At 35.8% G+C, this 21,331-nt stretch overlaps 1 protein-coding gene across 1 annotated transcript in view; it reads right to left on the bottom strand.

Moving 5' to 3' along the window:
* LOC309827345 (putative RNA-binding protein Luc7-like 2) overlaps positions 1 to 21,331 on the bottom strand; it is a 57,758-nt gene that overhangs the window by 2,987 nt on the left and 33,440 nt on the right. The window contains 7 exon segments of the mRNA XM_082661953.1: positions 1,895 to 2,086; positions 5,836 to 5,865; positions 8,049 to 8,140; positions 9,575 to 9,751; positions 13,874 to 14,017; positions 17,786 to 17,896; positions 20,915 to 21,013. Coding sequence (XP_082518079.1) covers positions 1,895 to 2,086; positions 5,836 to 5,865; positions 8,049 to 8,140; positions 9,575 to 9,751; positions 13,874 to 14,017; positions 17,786 to 17,896; positions 20,915 to 21,013 — 845 coding nt within the window.

The raw sequence follows: 21,331 nt of genomic DNA on the forward strand, positions 1-21,331 counted from the left end.
TACTGCTTTGAAAAAGTAATTTCAGTATCAAGATTAGAAGTGCTCTTGGGAACAGAATAATTTTACAAAAATAATCCTCTTTATTAACATGCTGAAAATACTAGATGAGGGGTGTCAGGCGGTATGGTGGAAAAATTTCCTATATGTCTTGATTAACAGAGGAAACCTTAGGGACTAGGTCCCAGAAGAGGAGACTTCATGCCCATCTCTCCATCCCTACCACCAAAAATGACATTTAAGAGTTCAGAGACATCAGAAAAAATGACAGGTAGCCAAGCTGACAAGAGAAATTATCTAGACCTATCAACCAGCAAAATGATTCTTAAAATTTACAGTGCAGGTAAGATTCCTGAAGAATTGTTTTAAATGTATTTTTCTGGACACTGTACTGTGTGCCTAGTTTTAAGAATGAGATAAGTGGCCTAGAATTCACACCATGCGGAGCTCTGCCCTCATCAATTCCCTGCTCATTCTCTGCATTTGCCTATAATACCCAGAATATTTTTCCTACCTGGTTTTATCAATTGGATTATACCCACTCTAGGTTTTAGGCTATTCCCTGAAGCCGTTTTTTTTGTTGTTGTTGTTACTCTGGTACTTCCCTCACCTAATCTCCTGTATTATTTACTCTGATATCCAGTTTAGCACTTTGTCAGTGCTCATTATTATCAAAGATGTTATTAGTCCTGTGTCCTAACTAACTCACTCGACTAAAGCTGCTCAACTACATTATACTTATTTTTTAATACAGTAGAAGGTATACAATTATTACTGATTTAAAGTCTCCTGAAGAACTACTTGGTTTTCTAAGAGTGGAACTTAAATGTTCTCACCAAAAACAATAAAAATATATGTGAGGTGATGGAGGTGTTAATTAACTAGATGGAAGGAGTCCTTTCACAATGTCTATGTAGAGCAAATTACCACAATGCGCACTTTCCATGTCTTACAACTTACTTTGTCAATTATGCCTCAGTAAAGCTGGGGGTGGGGGAGGGAACCTACTTGGAACAAGGCAAGAATATAAGGAATAAATAAAAGAGCCTATTATATCCAACGCAGTTTGTGAGCAGTTTCAGGGAAAGGCTAGCTGAGGGGGAAAAAAAACAAAATCTGCAGAAAGCTGTTAAAAATTTATCACGAACTTTATGTGGAGTAATCCACAGAAAACTTAAGATTAGTAGATACTAGGCACTCAAAAAATGTTTCTGTTCCATAGAAATGACCTGGCTTAAGGGCCATAATGGGACCTGAGAAGTTTGGGGAGCTTGGTCTATACAGACCATGAGTGCTTAAGGCTCCACCACATTCTAATCCTTTGTCCTGATTAGATATTCAAGTCCTTAAAACATACCTCACCCTGGGTCTGCTCTCCTTGCACGTTTTGAATTTTCATGCCAATGACGTCTAACTTCTTTTAAAATTCTGAACCTGCCCTGCCCTGCCCAACTAACTATATAACAATGCATATCTACAGTGCAGAATAAACAAGAATATACTGAATGTCTGCTCTGAAAAAGTACACCAGCTCAAAGAAGTTCAGAAAACAGTAAGTCAGACAACTCTTAATGAAAGGACTTCTCAGAGTCCCTAATTCACCAATACATACTGGAAAAGCTCTAACAGTACTGGTACCTAAAATTATTTGCCCATAAAGTACTTTTTCCCAAGACACACTAAGCAGAGAAAAGCAATAACCTCTGCACAGATTGGTTCCAATTTCTTACTCTTGCTCATAAGTATATTCTTTCTGAACTACCCATATATTCAGGAAAAAAAATGTTATACACTCACACACAAATGTGTACAAATTAGCAGATGCCAAGTTCAAACCACCAGTATTCCAAGTCTAAACTGTAAAGGTAGTTCCATATCCTCCTATGGACCTCAGTACCTCCTCCTGGATCGCTCTCTGCTCCTGTCTCTAGAACTGTGCCCACTTCTCTGGTGGCTGCGGCTGCGACTACGGCTGCTGGAGCGGGACCTGTGGCGATGGCGTTTCTCCCGGGATTTGGATCGAGTTCTCCTTTTCCGTTCCCGTGACATGGAGCGAGACCTATGTCTGCGATGCTCTCTGGATCTGGATCTACAAAAGATAGTTAGTTTTTAGCTTTGTTGGCACTACATTTCTCATTTACTAAAGCCTCCTCTTTAAAGAGAAACTATCCCTCAGTAGCCTTATTTAACGCCAATACTATTTCAAATCAGCTAAATCTATGCTAAAATGAATGGCTGGTATATTAATAACTACATACTAGAATTTTGAAATAAAAATTAAACAGTAAAAAAAATTAAACAGTAGTTCTCAGAGGTCAATCAGTGTTATATAAATTTACATCAGTAATATTTTTTACGAAGGAAACAATCTGTAACACTACTACATGCCAGGGATTGTATTATCTAGATGCTTTAAGGACAATTTCATTTAAACTTCTAAGATTTTTAGTACACTTTAGAAACAAAGTATGTACCTGATGAACATGGACAGAAAGGAGACACATGATAAAGAATATTGTTTAGGATAAAGTTACTAACTTGCTGAATTGAAAAGGTTATATGACCATTGAAATAAGTTTAAATGCCCACAATGTGCCTTGTCAGTGTAATCAAAACAGTTAAGACAGTTCTCTATTCAAGTAGTATATAATTTATTTGGGAGGAAAAAATTAATATGCATAAATCATTTTAGAGAACTTTAACTGCAAAAAAAAAAAGTATTTACTTTTTGTAGGTGTACAGAGAAGGAAAAACACTTCTGTAGACTCCGCTGGGTCACAAAACTAACTTGTGTATTGTGTCTGCGGCCAGGATGAGGATGGCATATATAGAGGACGTAAAACATTTAAGGGAAAACAACGGGGAAGAAAGGTATGAATTTTGTTAACAGCCACTTTCAAAGTGATGGAAACATTCTAAACTGGATTGTGACAGCTGTACAACTTTAAATTTACTGAAAGTCATTAACCAGCACACTTAAATGGGTAAACTTATGGTATGGAGTGTAAATTAAACCTCAGTAAAGCTCTTTTAAAAATTTTAAGTCACTTTAAAGAATGAGGTATTTAATCAAATTATGAGAAGAGTGAGTTCAAAAGCACATTATTCAGATGATGTAACAACCACAGCTAAATAGAGTACTTTCACAATTAAATATTTCTGAAAAGAAACAGAGGGAAAAGATAAAATTCATTCCATACAAAGTTTTTATCAAATGATATTTTCTTTTATCACTCACTTTGAGCTATTATAACAAATTATTTCTCCCAGCGCGTAATTTCATTTTACTAGTTGTCTAGTAACACCATTTACTGGGTGCCTACTGCGCTGCTCTAGGAACTGGGGAGACTGAGCAGCAAATACAGTCCTTAACCTCAGGGAGCTTATACTCTGGAACGAGGCCTACACAGATACGTAGGCAGTAAATAAAGATAGGTCAGGGAATAATGAAGGGTAAAAATGTAGAACAAAAGGAGGTGGTCATCTTTTGTATCGAATAAGCAGGAAAGGCTTTTCTTATAAAATCACATTTAAGCAAAGATGAAATGAAGTAAGGAAATCAGCTCATCAGCCAGCTCAGAGAAGACTGCTTCAGGTAGAGGGAACATGGGTGCAAAGGCCCTAAGGTGAGAGAAAGTTCAACATGTCAAAAGAATAGAAGAAACCCTTTTGGCTGCAATGAAATTAGCAAGGCAGAGTAATATCAGGAGTCTAACAAGCAGGATGACCAAGTACTTTGTCACTCAAACCAGGATGCTCTCAACATTAAATTATACAGAGGGAAAGGGGGAGCTATTAATAAATATGCTAAGAGATAAACTGTAACTACCCTGGGGCACACTGATCACTCTATAAAGCCATGGCGAGGATTTCAGCTTCTATGAATGAAATGGAAGACCTTTAGAGGGTTTGAAGACAGGGCTGATATGATTTATTTCACTTTTTAAAGAACTCATTCTGGCCGATGTGTAAAAAACAGACTGAGGCGAAGGAAGGTGGACAACAGAAACAGAAATTAAGAAATTGCTTCAGGGCTTCCCTGGTGGCGCAGTGGTTGAGAGTCCGCCTGCCGATGCAGGGGACACGGGTTCGTGCCCCGGTCCGGGAAGATCCCACATGCCGCGGAGCGGCTGGGCCCGTGAGCCATGGCCGCTGGGCCTGCGCGTCCGGAGCCTGTGCTCCGCAGCGGGAGGGGCCACAACAGTGAGAGGCCTGCATACCGCAAAAAAAAAAAAAAAAAAAAAAAAAAAAGAAATTGCTTCAGAGGCTATTGTAAATAGTGAGGTAAGAAGTGGCTTGGACTAGAGTAATAGAAATTAAATTTCTGGCCTGAATATCTAAAGATATTCTATGTACAAAGAATTTAAATCTCTCTTCAACAAAGGGAGAAGCTTGCATTAACCAACCGGTAAAAAAGAACAGTATTGTCATTTAATATTTCTACTTCTCATCCTGGATTGAAAAACTCAACAACAATATAAGTTAGTTGACACAACTGGTCCTGTTTCATGCCTTAGTTTTTTCGTGTTTTAAAGCAGAAATACCGCTGAAAGATGCTAAAAAGTAGTAGGACATCTAATAGAAACATAAGGTTTTTCTTTCATAACAACAAATGCTCTAGTTTACAGGGAAAAAGTTCTTGAGAAACAGTTACTCTTCAGAGTCAAGAATACTCAGAAGGTTTCAAAAAAGAAGATGTGATTTGAATAAGGAATGGTAGGATTTGAAAAAACTGAGAAAGGGCACTGTGCGTAGGCATGGACTCATTTGAGAAAGGCTCAGGGGACTTCCCTGGTGACGCAGTGGTTAAGAATCCACCTGCCAATGCAGGGGACACGGGTTCGAGCCCTGGTCTGGGAAGTTCCCACATGCTGCCGAGCAACTAAGCCCGTGCGCCACAACTACTGAACCTGTGCTCTAGAGCCCAAACTACTGAACCTGTGCTCTAGAGCCCAAGAGCCACAACTACTGAGCCCGCATGCCACAACTACTGAAGCCCACACGCCTAGAGCCCGTGCTCGGCAACAAAGAGAAGCCACCACAATGAGAAGCCCGCACACCACAACGAAGAGTAGCCCGCGCGCAGCAACAAAGACCCAACCCAGCCAAAAATAAATTTATTAAAAAAAAAAAAAAGGCTCAAGACAGGAATGAGAGAACAGCAAGTGAAGAACTAAGAAGGATGAAGTGCACCATGTTTCCTCACCTTAGAAAGAGAAAAATTGTCAGAAACTAGTAAAAACTGTATTTAAAAAAAAGGCTTCAAAGCCCACAAGTATTAGTGCCAAAGGTCAAAACAAAGTGTTATCTTGTCCTCTTTCTATTTAAAGGGGCATTTTAAAAATGCCCCTTCAAAGCTTTTTGGGATCACTGTACAAGGGGAGAAGTAATAAACTCAAAGTCTAGATTGGGTGCAAACAAACATTTTCGTTTCCCCCTTAATTAACTCACCGTGGATTCCCTCATTCAAAATGTATCCAACTATTTATATTTTGAACAGGTACAACCTCTCAGAATGTGTTTCTTAGATGTACGACCCAAAGTGATTTTTAAAAATAAATCCCGTCACATGTTTACTCTGAGCTTCTAAAGATTTTAATAAAATGCTCTGAAATATTTTTAGCTTTCTCTATACTCCAGGGCACTTTGTGATTTTACTCTGATAAAGCTAAATTGTAGCTCATGAGTATCTTCTGACCAACTTCTCAAATGACACTGCTCAAATGTGAGCTACGAAAGAATTAAGAGTACTAATTACTCATTTTAAGAAAGATATTTAATCTATAAAAACTACCTTTGGAAAACACAGCTTCACAACTTATCTTGTATAATACCTACCTTTTAGGATTCTTGCTATGTGATCGAGACCTAAAAAAAAAAAAATCTATTTTTAGAAAAGTAACTATAAAAAAGGAAGAAAAGGTACAATGTACTGTTAAAATTACATCCTCATTTCTAATTTTTGTATTAGTTTTATAAATATAAGGCTTGTATGTATGTACACAAATTTTTCCAAAAGGCACCACAAACTTTACAGACTTCCCCACTCTGGCATACCCCTTACCTAGGCTACCGGCTCTAAAAAAAAGAATATGCTCCTAGAAGACTAAAACACAACACAACTCACTAAATCTCCAAAAACCACCTCCTAGCCTGGAAAAAATTCGTTATTTTTATCTCTGTCATTTCTTCTTTCCCTCTGGGAACAGAATAAAATTTCTGATCTGTGAGACAATCCTTTGTAATTATCACCTCACACTATAATCCCTAGAACACTCAATTCAAGCATACAGTGTTTCTTAGTATGACACACAATACTCATATAAAGTACTCTTCATATTTCCTAGCACATAATTAAAGCTCAACAGACAGTAATAGCTAGCGTTACGGTTACTAGGAAGTCAGTCACAGGGGGTTTTTGGTGGAGAATATATACCATGGTTGCAGCATGACTTCGGATTCAGCCTGATGTAAATCTTAACTGTTTCCGTCACTCACTATCTGTGTGACCTGGGCAGATTATGTATCTTCCCTCAGCTTAGTCTGTCATTTGCAAAAGAGGGATAGTAATAACAATTTCACAGGGGGCTTTCAAGTATTAGATGAATATAGGTAAATTCTTAGTGCAGTGGCTGACACATCATAAGCATCAAGTGACAGTAATTTTTATCATTATCCTTTTCAATACCATAGGTGGAATCCCATTTTGTGTGTCATTTTCTACTTACTAGTAATTTCCTCATCTTCCATACTTAGGTCCATTTCTGAAACAGTGTTAACATTTTATGACTAATGTTAAAGGCAATTTGCCATTTGTCATTAAAGAAGTAAGATGTGATGTACTTTCTCATTAACTTTACATATGTGAAAATGTAGTCCTGCAAAGAATTTTGTTTTTCATTTGACTATCACCTCAGTTCAATAGTTTATACTAGTGGCACTATATTCTGTTGAATTTTAGCTTCAACTGAGATTTCAAATACCATTCATATTATCTTAAATATTACAATACTGGGCAATATTTCCACAGAAACTTAGTATACACAAAAGAGAACAGAGATAAAGCTCTGAGGTAAAATTTACCAGGAAATGAAGAACATATATATCAACGGAAGAATGACAGCAGTTCCTCTAAACAGGAACATGTCCATATGTAGCTTTGTTTTGTTTTGTCATTACAGTGCAAAAAGATTACCTGTTACAAGCCATGTAACACAAATGAAGTCAGTTTAAATGTCCTGAAATAGACTGAGTGTAACAGGATCAAAGCTTGAAAGCAGCTGACATAACCTAGTCCTGTATTATCAAAGATTTTAATTAATTTAGGGACATCTGCTGAAGAGAAGGTATTTAAATTTCAGAGATACGTAATACAATTAAGGGAACACTATTAAGTTAGAACTACACGTAAATGTTTTGTGGCATACCCCTCCCATCTGAAAATTGCTGAATTTATAAACATGATGCCACACAACTTGCTGCCAATGTGCAAAAGTGACCCAGAACATGTAAACATTCTAAATATGAAGAATATGATTTTATCAACTAATGTCAACATAAAAAGAACTGTGCACATTTAGCTATTAATAAACGAATAAAAATTTTAACAGTTTATAGCTCCTAAACTGAAGAAATACAGAATCGAAGTACAATGTAAAATAATCAATGAAAGAAGCGGACAAAAAAATACCCAAAACTTCTATCAACAAGTATATATCATAAAATAGTTCCATGCCAGCCTGGTACAAAGCTAGCCCATTATGAAAATCAGAGGGCTAGAAAAGGGCCTTGTTATATATCTTACTAAACATACAGATGTGAAGCAATCATTATTCCCTCTTCCATACATTTTGAAGGAAATCTCCTTAACTTAAACAGCCATAAGTTAACATACTTGAATAAACATTGTTTCACATGGTAATATTTTTAAGAGTAAACAGAAATTTCTCATGTCCAGATTTATTAACATCTACAACCTTGTATAATCACATCTCTTTTTAGAACCAGGGATGTTCAACTTCAGATACTTGGACTACTCAATTACTCCATACCTCCTCAGCTTCTCCCTTTCTTCTCTCTCCCTTTCTTCTCTTCTTTTCAGGCGTTCCTGGTTTCTTTTCTCCTGCTTCTCAGCTACAACTCTCTTAAAAAACAATGACAGTTCAAATAATACTAAATGAGAAGCATTATTTACTGGGCCCATTCTTAGTGAGCATTATCCTAAACTTTACCATATCTAACATTAAAAAGTTTTTAATAAGAATTCATTTTGAAGATTTGTCAGGTATAATCATTAAGCTTACAAGTCTGGTTTCCAAACTCTTTCCCCCCTTCCATATAAAATTTCATGTTTCTCCATGACTTCTTAATATTTCAAAGTCACTTTCACGAGATTTTTCTCCTCTTAACGTCTTCTGAATTCTAAACTCTTTAAAGATTTCCAATATAGAAATGTCTTCTGTTGACTTCTAGTTACAATCCTGAGGCTGCTGCTTTTAAAAAGTACCAGTGAAATGCTAAACAGTTCTGTTGCTAGGTCTATATTTGCAAAGGTTCCCAATTAGGTACCATTTTTGAGTTTTAACTTCAATCCAAACAATCATTTGCTATAGTGAAACTCTCTTTGTAATTTCAAAAACTTTACCCAAGGTCATCCTAGCTACTCCAAATACTGAGACGAGCTCACAGTTAACTACAAATATGGAGACGTGTCTAGGTGATTCTGATTCCACATTATTTTAAATGTCAAACTATGGATCCTGGGTTAATTTCAGTGATAACTGCACAAAAAGTCACTTCCCAGTGTTTCCCATCTTTCAGACAGTCCTCAGTTCATGACAAAATGCTACAGTGCCACCATTCTTTTAAAAAACTAGCCACATCAGATTGTTGAAAAGTAAATTGATCCTTTCCATTGACTCTGCTTATGTTCACCTCTTTAGAAATAACCTTTTTTTTGTTTGCTTATCTTCTCAGAACTCAGCAGACGAGTAAGAGCTGTGTTGCCTTTCTCACAACAGCCTATATATTTAATCGACAGTGATTGTCCTTTTTAAAAAATTGGTTTCTAAGTCCTTTCTGAAATGGGGGCAAAAGCATAAAACTAGAGGTCCTACCAGTTTGCTATTTAGTGAACTGCAAAATATTTCAAATAAATATTGGATCATTTTTTCAATCTTCCTTTAAAGTAAACATCATACTAAATTACTATTCGTTTTATTAAAAAAAGAAAGTATCACTGGAAATTTTAGGCATTATTTTAGAACCCAGTTTGCAAGGTTCCTCCCTAATTCAACATCGTATCCAAGACAAAATAGTACTTCCTCCCAGAGTAAGAGGATTTTTAAAGTCTGTTTCTCAGATATCATCCATTAAACAAGCTGGTATTTCCATTTACAATCCTACACTATTCAGTATGAATTGTTAACAGAATCACAGTTAAGAATAGTCTTGAAAAAAAAAAAAAGAATAGTCTTGAATCACAATCAAGAATACTACACAAAAAGACAACTTACACAGATCAAAAGAATGAGTGGCTATACTGGATGAAGTGAGGGATATTAATTTACCAATGTACCTTTAATTCTTCAAGCTTCTCTCTTATTTCAATAAATCCCAGGTGCAGTTTACCCCCAAAATGATCAGCCAGTCGTCTGTCATTATCATGAAGACCTAAATAGGCAGAGCAAACTTCACAGACTCGAAGTTTCTGCTGCTGGAAACTGGAAGCTGGCATAGAATTCCGATAAACTTCCTAAACAAAAGTGACAGAAACAATGTTCATATAAACTGCATTAAAATCATACAATTACACAAAATACACTATGTTTATACCAAAAATGTTTCTAATGAACACACAAAAGCATGACTATTTTGTCATGAATATTACAGATTCCCCATTACCCCAATCCTCTGTCCTCGGGACTTCTCCATTGGAAATGAAAGATCAGAGCCTCTTTTGTCAAGAAATACCATAACAGTAACATGATACAACTTTCTTAAAAGGCTTTCTCAATGTTCTGTTTTCTATAATTTTCGTTAAAAATGAGATGTAGCAACCCCAAAAGTATACATCAGTGAAGGATCAAGGAAGCAGCAGTCGCTCATGCTTTGGGAAAAGGACTGCATGTCTTCCATACTATTACAGCTTCCTTCCACTGCCTTCCTGCCCACATATCATTTCCCCCCTATGTAAATGCAGACAGGGCGTACAAATGATAAGACTTCCCATCAAACAGAGTAGCTCTAAAGACAAAGATGAAAGGTGTCTTATGGAGATTAAGATGTCTTGTACTCAAATCATTTTATTTATATTAAGTTCATTAATGAAATAATAATTATTAGTGGATTTGCGTATCCACTCTACTCTTTTTCCTTATTAACAGGATTCTGATTTTTGTTTGAGGCAGCAGCATGGCCAGCTAAAAACATTACATTTCCAAGCTTCCATGTAGCTTTTGCTAAGGAGATATAAGTGGACACTGCTTGACAGAATCTACAGGAAAGTTCTTTAAAAAGGAGTCAACAGATTCAGACGAAAATCATCAACAGCTGCTATAACCTGTGGATCAAGAAGCAATGGAAAACAGAATACTTACAATGTCAATACCAAGACACTTATTAATTACAAAAGGGAAACACAGTACTTCACAGTGGAAAAATAGGTAACATCACCAGAAATGAACCAACCACTAACACATGCCTTTTGATAAGGCTGTAGCATTATTTCAGTGGTATTCCTCTCAAAAATCTAATGAGAGAGAAATATTAGACAAATCCAAAGTGAAGGACATTTTACAGAATAACTAGCCTATACTTTTCAAAACTGTCAAGATCATGTAAAACAAAGACTGAGGTACCAGATTATATTAGACTCTAGAGAAACATAACTAAATGCAATACGTGATCCTGGACTGGATCTTAAACAAAAAAAATTTTCTTTTCTCAAAACGAACATTATTGGGACAACTGGCAAAAACTGAACAAAGTCTTCAGATTAATTAATAGTACTGTATCAATGTTACTTCTTAATTCAGATAACTGTACTGTGGTTATATAATAAAATATCCTTGTTTTTAAGAAATACACATTGAAGTATCTAGGGATAAAGAGGCAGCATATTTATAACTTATTGTCAAACAGTTAAAATATACACACACACTCATGTAGGAAGAAAATGATAAAGCAAATGTGGTAAAATGTTGAAGAGTGTGGGTGAAGGACATAGGGGAATTCTTCACACGATGTGTTAACTTTTCTTAAAATATTTCAAAATAAAAAAATTTTAAAAAGGAAAACTGAAAACACAACACACAAGACGAGTCAACTCAACTTTTGTGCCTTGTTATTCCTCCTCTTTCTACTTACACATAGAGGAAAGGCTTTAGGCTTAGTGGCCATAGTGCTACCACAAACTGATAAGCATAAAGATGAATCCACATAGTAAGGATGGCTGCACTTAAAGTTAGAAGTAGCTTGTATGCTAGATGGCATCATGGAGCTACTGTACCAGCCCCAGGCTTCCTAACCTCAAGTATTTATTAAATGAGAAAAACAAAACCCTCCTTTGGTTCAGTCATTGTAAGTTAAGTTTCCTATTACGTACAGTTGAACACAATCTATAATAGGAAAGTAAACATTTTAATGCACTGTCCTAAGTAAAAATCAACTGATAATACATAACAGGCTAACAATATTGAGCTGCTGGGTAATACTAGTAAATCACCAAGTATATATAATATGAAGTTTTATGAAAACTCCAATAATATGGAAGGAAAGTAATAATGATTGCTGGCTTCATTACCCAAGAGTCTTCTGGGGAAATAAACTAGCTATAAAATACTTTGTGTATTTTAAAATTCATAGTATTTATTTTCTGGATTGATATTAACTACATTTCAAGAAATCCTAATATTAAGACATTAAAACTATCTAGAATGGCTACTTGGTATATCTTTTCCCAGCCTAGAACCTTTACTCTGTGTCTTTGTATTTAGAGTGGGTTTCTTGTAGCTAGTATATAGCTAAGTCTTGTGGGGGTTTTTTGTTGTTGTTTTGTTTTGTTTTAAATCTAGTCTCACAATCTCTGCTTTTTAACTGGATTGTTGAGACCATTTACATTTAATGTAATTATTGGTACACTGGGTTTAAGTCTACCATCCCACTATTTATTTTCTATATGTCCAATCTGTTGTTTGTTCCTTTTCTCCTGCCTTTCTTTTGGATTAAGTATTTTTTAGGATTCCATTTTATTGCTACTATTAGTTATAACTCTTTTCTCCCCTCCAGTGGTTTCTCTAGAGTTTATAGTACACAACTTAACTTATGAAGAAAGCTGGAGAGTCTTTTATTAACGTAAGATAAAGGAGATTTCAAAACAAGGGACATTAACAGGGACAGAGAAGGACATGTCAAAATAATGAAGGGTTAAATTAATCAAAAGATACAACACTCCTAAATGTCTATTAGCCTAATAACAGAGCTTCAAAATAAAACAAAAACTGACAAAATGAAAAGCATAAATAAACAAATCCACAACTATAGAGACTTCAACGCTCCTCTCATAGGCAGAAAACTCAATAGGATACAGAAGACTTGAAAAAATCTATTAACTACCTTGACTCAATTGACATTTATAGAACACTCCATTTAACACAGCAGAATATCATTCTTCTCAAGTACAGATGGAAAGTTCACCAAGACAGACCATATGCAGGGCCACAAAACAAGTATTGACATATTTAAGAAAACTGAAATCACACACATGTTCTCTGACCACAACAGAATTGAATTAAAATTAACAGAAAAAATCTGAAAAGAACAAAAAACAAATCCAAATATGTAAAAACTAAACACATGCCTTCAAAACCCACAAGTTAAAAAAGAAATCACAAAGCAATATTAGCAAATATTTAGAAATGAATGAAAATAAAAACACAATATATGAAAATCTGTTTCATACCTTCTAAGCTACCATCGTGCTTAGAAGAAAACTTACAGCATTAAATGGTCTAAAATCAATGATCTAAGGGGTGTGGGGAGGGAGGATTGGGAGCTTGGGATTAGCAGGTGCAAACTAGTATACATAGGATGCATAAACAACAAGGTCCTACTGTAGAGCACAGGGAACTGTATTCAATATCCTGTGATAAAACAGAATAGAAAACAATACATATGTATAACTGAGTCACTTTGCTACAGAGCAGAAATTAACACATTCTAAATAAACTATACTTCAATAAAATTAAAAAATAAACCAATTATCTGAGCTTCTGCCTTAAAAGGCTAGATAGTAAGAAAAAATTAAACCCAGGTGTGATACAGTTAGGAACAATGGAGACTATGGTAAAGAGGAGAGTACACTTTCATCCAAAGGCATTCGATTTTCTAAAAACTATCAGGGGGACCAAACAAAATAGAACTTTGTCTGCAGGATATCAGATTTTGATCTGTGCTGTGGAGGAAGAATGAGAGGAGGCTCCCAATGTGTTAGCAGACTGTACTAAGTAAGAAGGGAGAATACTATAGTTGCATGGGCCATGGAGTAGGGGGTAGGGTATCATAGTGACCATGTATATGAAGACTGCACGTGTGTGGATTGTGTGTGAGACTGTTGTGTATGACTAGCTAGTTTAGTTAATTTCATTTACTAGTTATAAATTTCAATAGGATCAATGACTCTAAATTCCAAAACAACCACTAATTTTGATATACAACCCATTAGTATGATACAAACTAGTTAAATATTTTTAAACTGGTTTAAATTTCCTTTAATAGTAGAAATAGTAGAAATTTTTCAATAATTTCTAGTCAAATGTATGTTCTTTAGAAGTACAGACACAAAGGCTCTATAAACTACCATAAAGAATTTAGTTACCTCTGCTTCTCTTTTCTTTGCCCGTGCTTTCTCTACTTCATCCATTACTTTCTGGGATTCCTCCACATTCCCTTCAGCTCCTAGCTGTTCCACCTTAGCCAACAATTTACCGATTTCTTCATTTAACTCATGAACACGTTCTGCCTGGAGAGAATCAGAAAAGATCATGAATAAAAAGCAGAATGTACCAAAGTTCAAAATATTGCATAAAAAGACATAAATTATCTAAGGCAATATGAGTATAACTAATGCTTTCTGAGCGTATCATAAATGAACTGGTGGGACATCAAGATGTTTTGAGCCTGCCTGCCTTTACTTCAGTGAATTCAGGGGTACAACTGATCTCAATGTAACTATTACTTCTCAACCTCTGCTCCGGCAGTGCATTCCAAGTATAAAATACATTTTTGTACACAATTTGGCTCTCTGTACCTTTCCAAACTATCTCTTTCTGTTCTCCAACTTCACAACAAATCTACACTTATGGTTTCCCAAACTTACTCTGTTGTTTTCTTCCTCTGTGACTTTGCACGTACTGCTCCCTCTTCCTGCGATGTCGTCCATTATTACCTCCCTTACCTGCCTAGTGTATGTCTGTCTATTCAGTAAGATTCAACTCAAGAGTCTATTATGTGAAGCACTGGTGAACAATCAATCACCACACCTTACCCTCACTTAAGACACTTAAGCAGAGAGGGCAATACCCTCCTTTGTGCATCTTTATATCTTCTATGACCATTACTTTTATATATATCACACCACTTTAAAGACATCTATATACCATTTTTGTATTTCCAATGCCCAAGAAATAGCATACGCTCAAACATGAGTAAAAGAAATGAACTGGAGGATGTTCTTTAAAGCAAAGATATGGCTTTAGAGTCCAACTGCCAAACCAATTGACAGCCATGCAATTTTGGCCATATTACGTAACCTGAATCTACTTCCTCATCTGAGAAGTACGGATAATCTCACAAAGTTGTGAGAAACGAGAAAATGTGCCTGTACATGCACGCAGCACATTACTGATATTCAGTAGACAAGCATGGCACCCTTCTCTCTTAGTCCATGTCTTTCCATTAGGATTAATTCTTGCCTTGCGTTTTTTTTTTTTTTTTTTTTTTTTTTGCCTTGCGTTTTGATATGCCTCCTCCTCACCACCACCATCATCGTGGGAATCTAGTTCATTCTTATTGTTTTAACAGCATATGATAACATAAACACAGTCTTTACTTTGGCTACAAAATAAGTACTCAGCCTGTGTGGCCAATAATATTAGTAAAGAAGTTTTTGTTTCCGCCTTTGGCTGCACTGGGTCTTAGTTGTGGAGTGCGGGCTCAGTCATTGCAGCGCGTGGGCTTAGTTGCCCCATGGCATGTGGGATCTTAGTTCCCTCACCAGGGATCAAACCCGTGCCCCCTGCATTGGAAGAAGGATTCTTAACCACTGGACTACCAGGCAAGTTCTGCAAAGAAGGTTTTGATTTGAAATGGACATCCAGTCCCAACAAAGTAGTGTGCCAGTAATCTTTCCTTCTTAAATTTACCTCAATCCAATATATTTGTCCCTCAAAGAAATCCCCAACTCTGTTATCATTATCCTACCACTTTTAACAAAATGTTATCTTCTGTAAATACCTGCCACAGAATGACTGCATTAACGACCAAAACTCTTCACCCTTCCTGCATCTGTGCCCTTTGCTACGTAACTAAGTACCATCATACGCTGACTCTGAACCTGGCCATGTACCTGGCTTTGGTTAACAGGACGGTAGCAGATATGACATAGGGGAAGGCTTAAAAAATGCTTGTATGACTGGGCTTGATACTTTTGCACCTCTGCTACCACCATGGGAACATGGCCAGGCTAGCCTTCTAGGCCATAGTTCAGCAGCCTCCAGCCGACTGGAAGACATGTGAGTGAGCCCAGCTGAGACAGGAATGACTACCCAGTCAAGTTCAGCCTAAGTCACTGATTATAGACTCATGGGCTACATAAATATTTAATGTTTTAAGTTTTGAGGTAGTCTGTTAAACAGCATTTTTGTGGTGATATATAACCAATACAATACTGTATAAATCAATACAGCTGGGGTCTAGCCAACACCTGTGGATCTCTTTCAACCATGAGAAATGAGATTCCTTGTACTTTAGGATACCCATCTTGTACAGTCCCCATCTTAAGGGAACTTTCCAGAAAAAGTTGGTTAAAGGTAACCCTCTCCTCAAACAAAGGAATCCATTTCCCTTTGTACACACATATATGAGCACTATATTTAATCACGTCACCTAAACTCTACTGAGTAACTTTGTCTCCATTCTGCGTTTTCATAAAATGTGCCAGACTATACTGAATAAAGTAGTAAGTCAAACCAACAAAAGTCAATATGTGGACTTTGAATTCTGATTCAACAAACCAACTCTACACAGGAAAAATGAACACATTCTGGATATTGGATAATTTTTAAAAATTGTTACCTTTATGGATGTAATTTTGTGGTTATGTTTAAGAGGTGAAATGATATGACGTCTAGAATTTGCTTTTAAAATAATGAAACAATAGCACAAGACTGATGGCTTCGAATCCATTGGGGTTCACTGTACTTTACTTTTTGCATATAAGTAGTCAACAAAACATTTTTAAAAGGTAGTGAGTAGAGTAGAACATCTGAAGAATACTCAAAACTCAACATTAAAAATATGAGCAATCCATTTGGAAAATGGGCATAAGACATACACAAACATTTCACTGAAGAGGTTATACAAAAGAGGTTATACAGTTGGCAAATAAGCACGTGAAAAAAATGTTCAGTATCAGTAGTCATTAGGGAAATGCAAACTGAAACTGCAGTGAGATATCACCACACACCTTTCAGAATGATTAAAATGAAACACAGTGGCACTTCCCTGGCGGTCCAGTGGTTAAGACTCCACACTCCCAATGCAGGGGGCACAGGTCTGATCCCTGGTCGGGGAACTAAAATCCCACATGCCACACCGCACGGCCAAAAAAAAAAAAAAAGAGAAGAAAGAAACATAGTGACACCATCAAACGCTGGCATGATGTGGAGAAGCTGGGTCACTAACACTGCTGGCAGCAATGTAAAATGGTGCAGGCACTCTAGAAAACAGTTTGGCACTTGCTTTCAAAACTAAAAATATATTTTCTAAATGATCCAATAACTGTATCCTTGGGCATTTATCCCACAGAAATGAAAACGTATGTCCACACAAAAATCTGTACGTAAAGATTTACTGCAGCTTTATTGGTATTAGCCAATAACCGCAATGTCCTTCCCAAATGTCCTTCAATATATGAATGGTTAACCTGTGGTATATATACATACCATGGAATACTCGAAAATAAAAAGGAATGAACTACTGATGAACAACCTGTATGAATAGTAAGGAAGTTGTGTTGAGTGAAAAAAGCCAGTCTCAAAAGGATACATACTCCATGATTCCACTTACATAATATTCAATGATATTACATAATTATAGAGATGGAAAATACATTAGTGGTGGCCAGGGCCTAGTGGGGAATGGGTGTGGCTCTAAAGGGGTAACACAAGGGAGTATGTGGTGATGCTACACAGTTAAGTAACTTAATTATGGTGGTAGTTACCCAAGGAACACGTGATGAATCTGCACAGAGCTAAACACACATATGCCTAACTGGTGAAATCTGAATTAAATGTAAGGATTGGCCCAATACCAATTTATTGGCTTATGATACTGTACTGTAGTTGTGTAAGATGTTAACCTAGGGGAGGCTAAAGGAAGAGTATGTAAAATTTCCCTATATATGTCTTTGCAATCTCCTATGGATGTAATTATTTCAAAATAAAAAGTTAAAACAAAAGTAGTGAGGTAGAACTATACTTTGTATTAATGAAATGATTGAAAATCTTACCTTTGCTGCAACTTCAGCACTGATCTCTTCCTGAGTTTCTGCTAATCGTTTCTTAGCCACTTCTGTTCTTCGATCACAGTCTGCAATGAATGACTGCAGATGATCCATAGCCTACAGTTTAATTAAAAGACAATTACTGCAAGAGAAATCATCTTATTCATGAATATCTTTACTCACAAATTACACTATTATTTAAAATGCCACCATGGGAATAAAAAAATAAAACTGGGTTCAGTTACAAATTGAAAACCTATTCATCATCTATCAAATTGACAAAGAATAGACATAAATAATTCCCAGGAAAGGTAAGGCTGTAAGGAAACTGCCACTCTCACGCTCTGCTGAAGGAAGCACAAACTAGCACAGCCTTTATAAAAAGGCACCATGGTAATCGTTATCAAAAGCTTTAAAAATGACCCCTGACTTAGTAATTTTACTTCTAGAAATCTGTTTTAAAGAAAGTAATCAGGGCTTCCCTGGTGGCGCAGTGGTTGAGAATCTGCCTGCCAATGCAGGGGACACGGGTTGGAGCCCTGGTCTGGGAGGATCCCACATGCCACGGAGCAACTAGCCCCGTGAGCCATGGCCGCTGAGCCTGCGCGTCCGGAGCCTGTGCTCCGCAACGGGAGAGGCCGCGATAGTGAGAGGCCCGCGCACTGCAATGAAGAGTGGCCCCCGCTTGCCACAACTAGAGAAAGCCCTCGCACAGAAACGAAGACCCAACACAGCCATAAATAAATATAAATAAATAAATAAAATTTAAAAAAAAAAGAAAGTTATCAGAGGTATATGGAGGAATTAATATTCAAAGATGTTCTTCACAGTGTTATTTTTAATGGTGAAAAGTTGTAAATACCCTAAATATCCAGGTAACACTTGGAAAATTTAATCCTCAGCCATTTAAAAAAGGTGTTAGTAGAACACGTTAAGGATATAAGAAAATGGTCATGATTTATTTGTAAATAAAAAGTTACAAAACGTTAAATGCAACAAGATCTCATTTTTGTAAAATAAAGTAGCATAGAACAAATGGAAGAGCATACATTAAATGTTAACAGTAATTATTTCTGAATATACGGATAATTTTTAATAATCTGTTTTCATGTGCTTTTCAAATTTTTCACAATGAAAATGTTACAATCAGAAAAACTTGCCCTTTTCTCAAAGAATAAACCACTGAGAATTTTAGAAGTGTCTACACTGCAAAAATCCAGGTCAATATTTATATAAAAGACACTCATTGGGCATATATTAATATATCTATAATTAAATAATTCATTTAAAAGTAAACTTTAAAGATTTATTCCCAAACCAACCGATTTAGACTTTCATATCTTACTGTAGAGAAATACAACTAATTCAAAACACAAATGTTTAAAAATAAAAATTTATTCAACACATATCAAATTCTAAAAATGGTTGATTAACCCATGAATTTCATGAAAATGCAAAATAAAACCTTTTATCTGTGATGAGAAACAAACAGCTATTTAATTCTTTTAGTTTAAATTTTATCTTTAAAAAAAGATGAACTAATCCATAAATAGTGCTGGGTCAACTAAGCAGCTATCTGGAAAGAGGGAGATCTATACCTCAATTCCTTATAACAGAGTAAATTTAAGTTGGATCACAGATTTAAATATATAAAACAAAGCCATAAAAATTCCAGAAGAAATCATGAGATAGAATTCTCATCACATCAGGATAGGGAAGGCCTTTTGAATTAATGGAATAGATTTTTAAAAGATTAATAAGTTGGACAACTATACAAACATTTTGCAAGACTCACAACTACCAAAAAAGAAATAGGAAAAAATTGCAATGTATTATCTGATAAAAGGGACTAATTTTCGTTATCTGTAAAGAGTCAGTGCAAATCAATTAGAAAAATACTAACATCCAAGATTAGCAAATAGCACCCACCCCCTGCAAAATGTACACTGACAGTTCAATGAAAGGGAAATAAAAACAGATCTTAAATCTATAAAATTTTTTCAAACTCACTCATAAGAGAAATGCCAATTAAAATTACACTATATTTCACATTTCATCTATCAAAGCTACATAGAAATCTTGACAGCACACTATGTGGCCTATGGGAAATAGATAATTTCATACATACTGGTGGGAGTATAAATTGATAATTCTCATGGAGGGCAACCAGGCAAAACTGGCCTTTGACTCAGTTATTCTGTTTCTAGAAATTTAATCTGTAGATACTTGATATGTAAAAACAATGTATTACCATACCATAAGAGAAAAAGATTGAAAACACCATACCCCTACATCTACATGGTGAATTTCTGCTGTATTTTATGCCCAGTGTAGATTAAATCATAACACAGTCACTTTAAGGTGTTTCCCTGACTGCTCCAGCCCCATATTAAATTATGTTTACATTGATGACTTCATTTCCATTAGCAGAAATTCCTGGAAGTTCAAAAAAGTAGATCGGGGGGCGGGGGGGCCCTACTTACTACTTTATCTCCCAAACCAAATGAAACATCTACTACCTCACTGATAAAACATAAAAGGTTTATGGTCATCGGTATTGTTTTACGTAATGCTGATTGGTACGTTTTCTATTAAAAAAAAAGTCCCAGTTATTCTCAGGTTTGTATAAAAAAAAAAAGTCAAGAGTTTGAGCCCTTTAGATACCTAAATTGTACCTTCTATTTCCTCTAATATTTCTTCTATTAGTTTTACATAAAAAACAACATTGTCCTTAATATCCTCCCTCTCTCTACATATATATTTACAAATACAAAAATAAATACGAATAAAAATTCAGTAATTAAAGGGCTTTATATACACTAGAAATTAGTTGTTTACATTTGCTTAAGATGGTATTTCCTTAATCACAACCATCTTAATTGGGAAGAATATGCTTAATTTTCAGAGAAATATATGACGTGCACAACTTTCACACGTTTTCTTAAAATACCCAGTTTCACCTATTTTTAAAAACTATTGTTAGTCAAGAAAGTACATAACCTTAATTTAGTACTACCCTTCATATAATCACAAAAAAGATAATTTGCTAAGAGCCTTTTCCCATTAAGAGATATGAATCCATATTCAAAATATTTTACTGCAAAAGATAATCTAACTTGAAGCAAAATGACATACATCGAGTTCAAAGAAAAAATCTTGTTCTTTGGATGCAATTTCATAATCTGCTCTTAAAGCCAGGTCATGGACTTTCAGACATTCTCCAAGATCCATTCTCTGGGTGGGGGGAGAAAAAAGACATATATTATTAAAACAGAAAATATACTTTTTCAAAAATTCATTAACAACCACAATTCTCTTCAGAATAATGATTAAGTCATACAGATGTTTATTTATGGACTTTCAAATTACAAAATTTCACAGACAGGTATAAAACTTGGTGCCTGCATGGAATAACCCGCATGAATTCTGTCTACCAACAGATGGGAACCATGATCACTTGTGTACTTAAGAACACATGGACAAGGAAAAGCCTGTCAGAATCTGAGAAGAACTTCTAGCTTTTATCTCAAAACATATTTCACTTGGCCCTTT

Source organism: Grampus griseus (genome assembly GCF_964374135.1).
Source record: "Grampus griseus genome assembly, chromosome: 9".
Taxonomy (NCBI): Eukaryota; Metazoa; Chordata; class Mammalia; order Artiodactyla; family Delphinidae; genus Grampus; species Grampus griseus.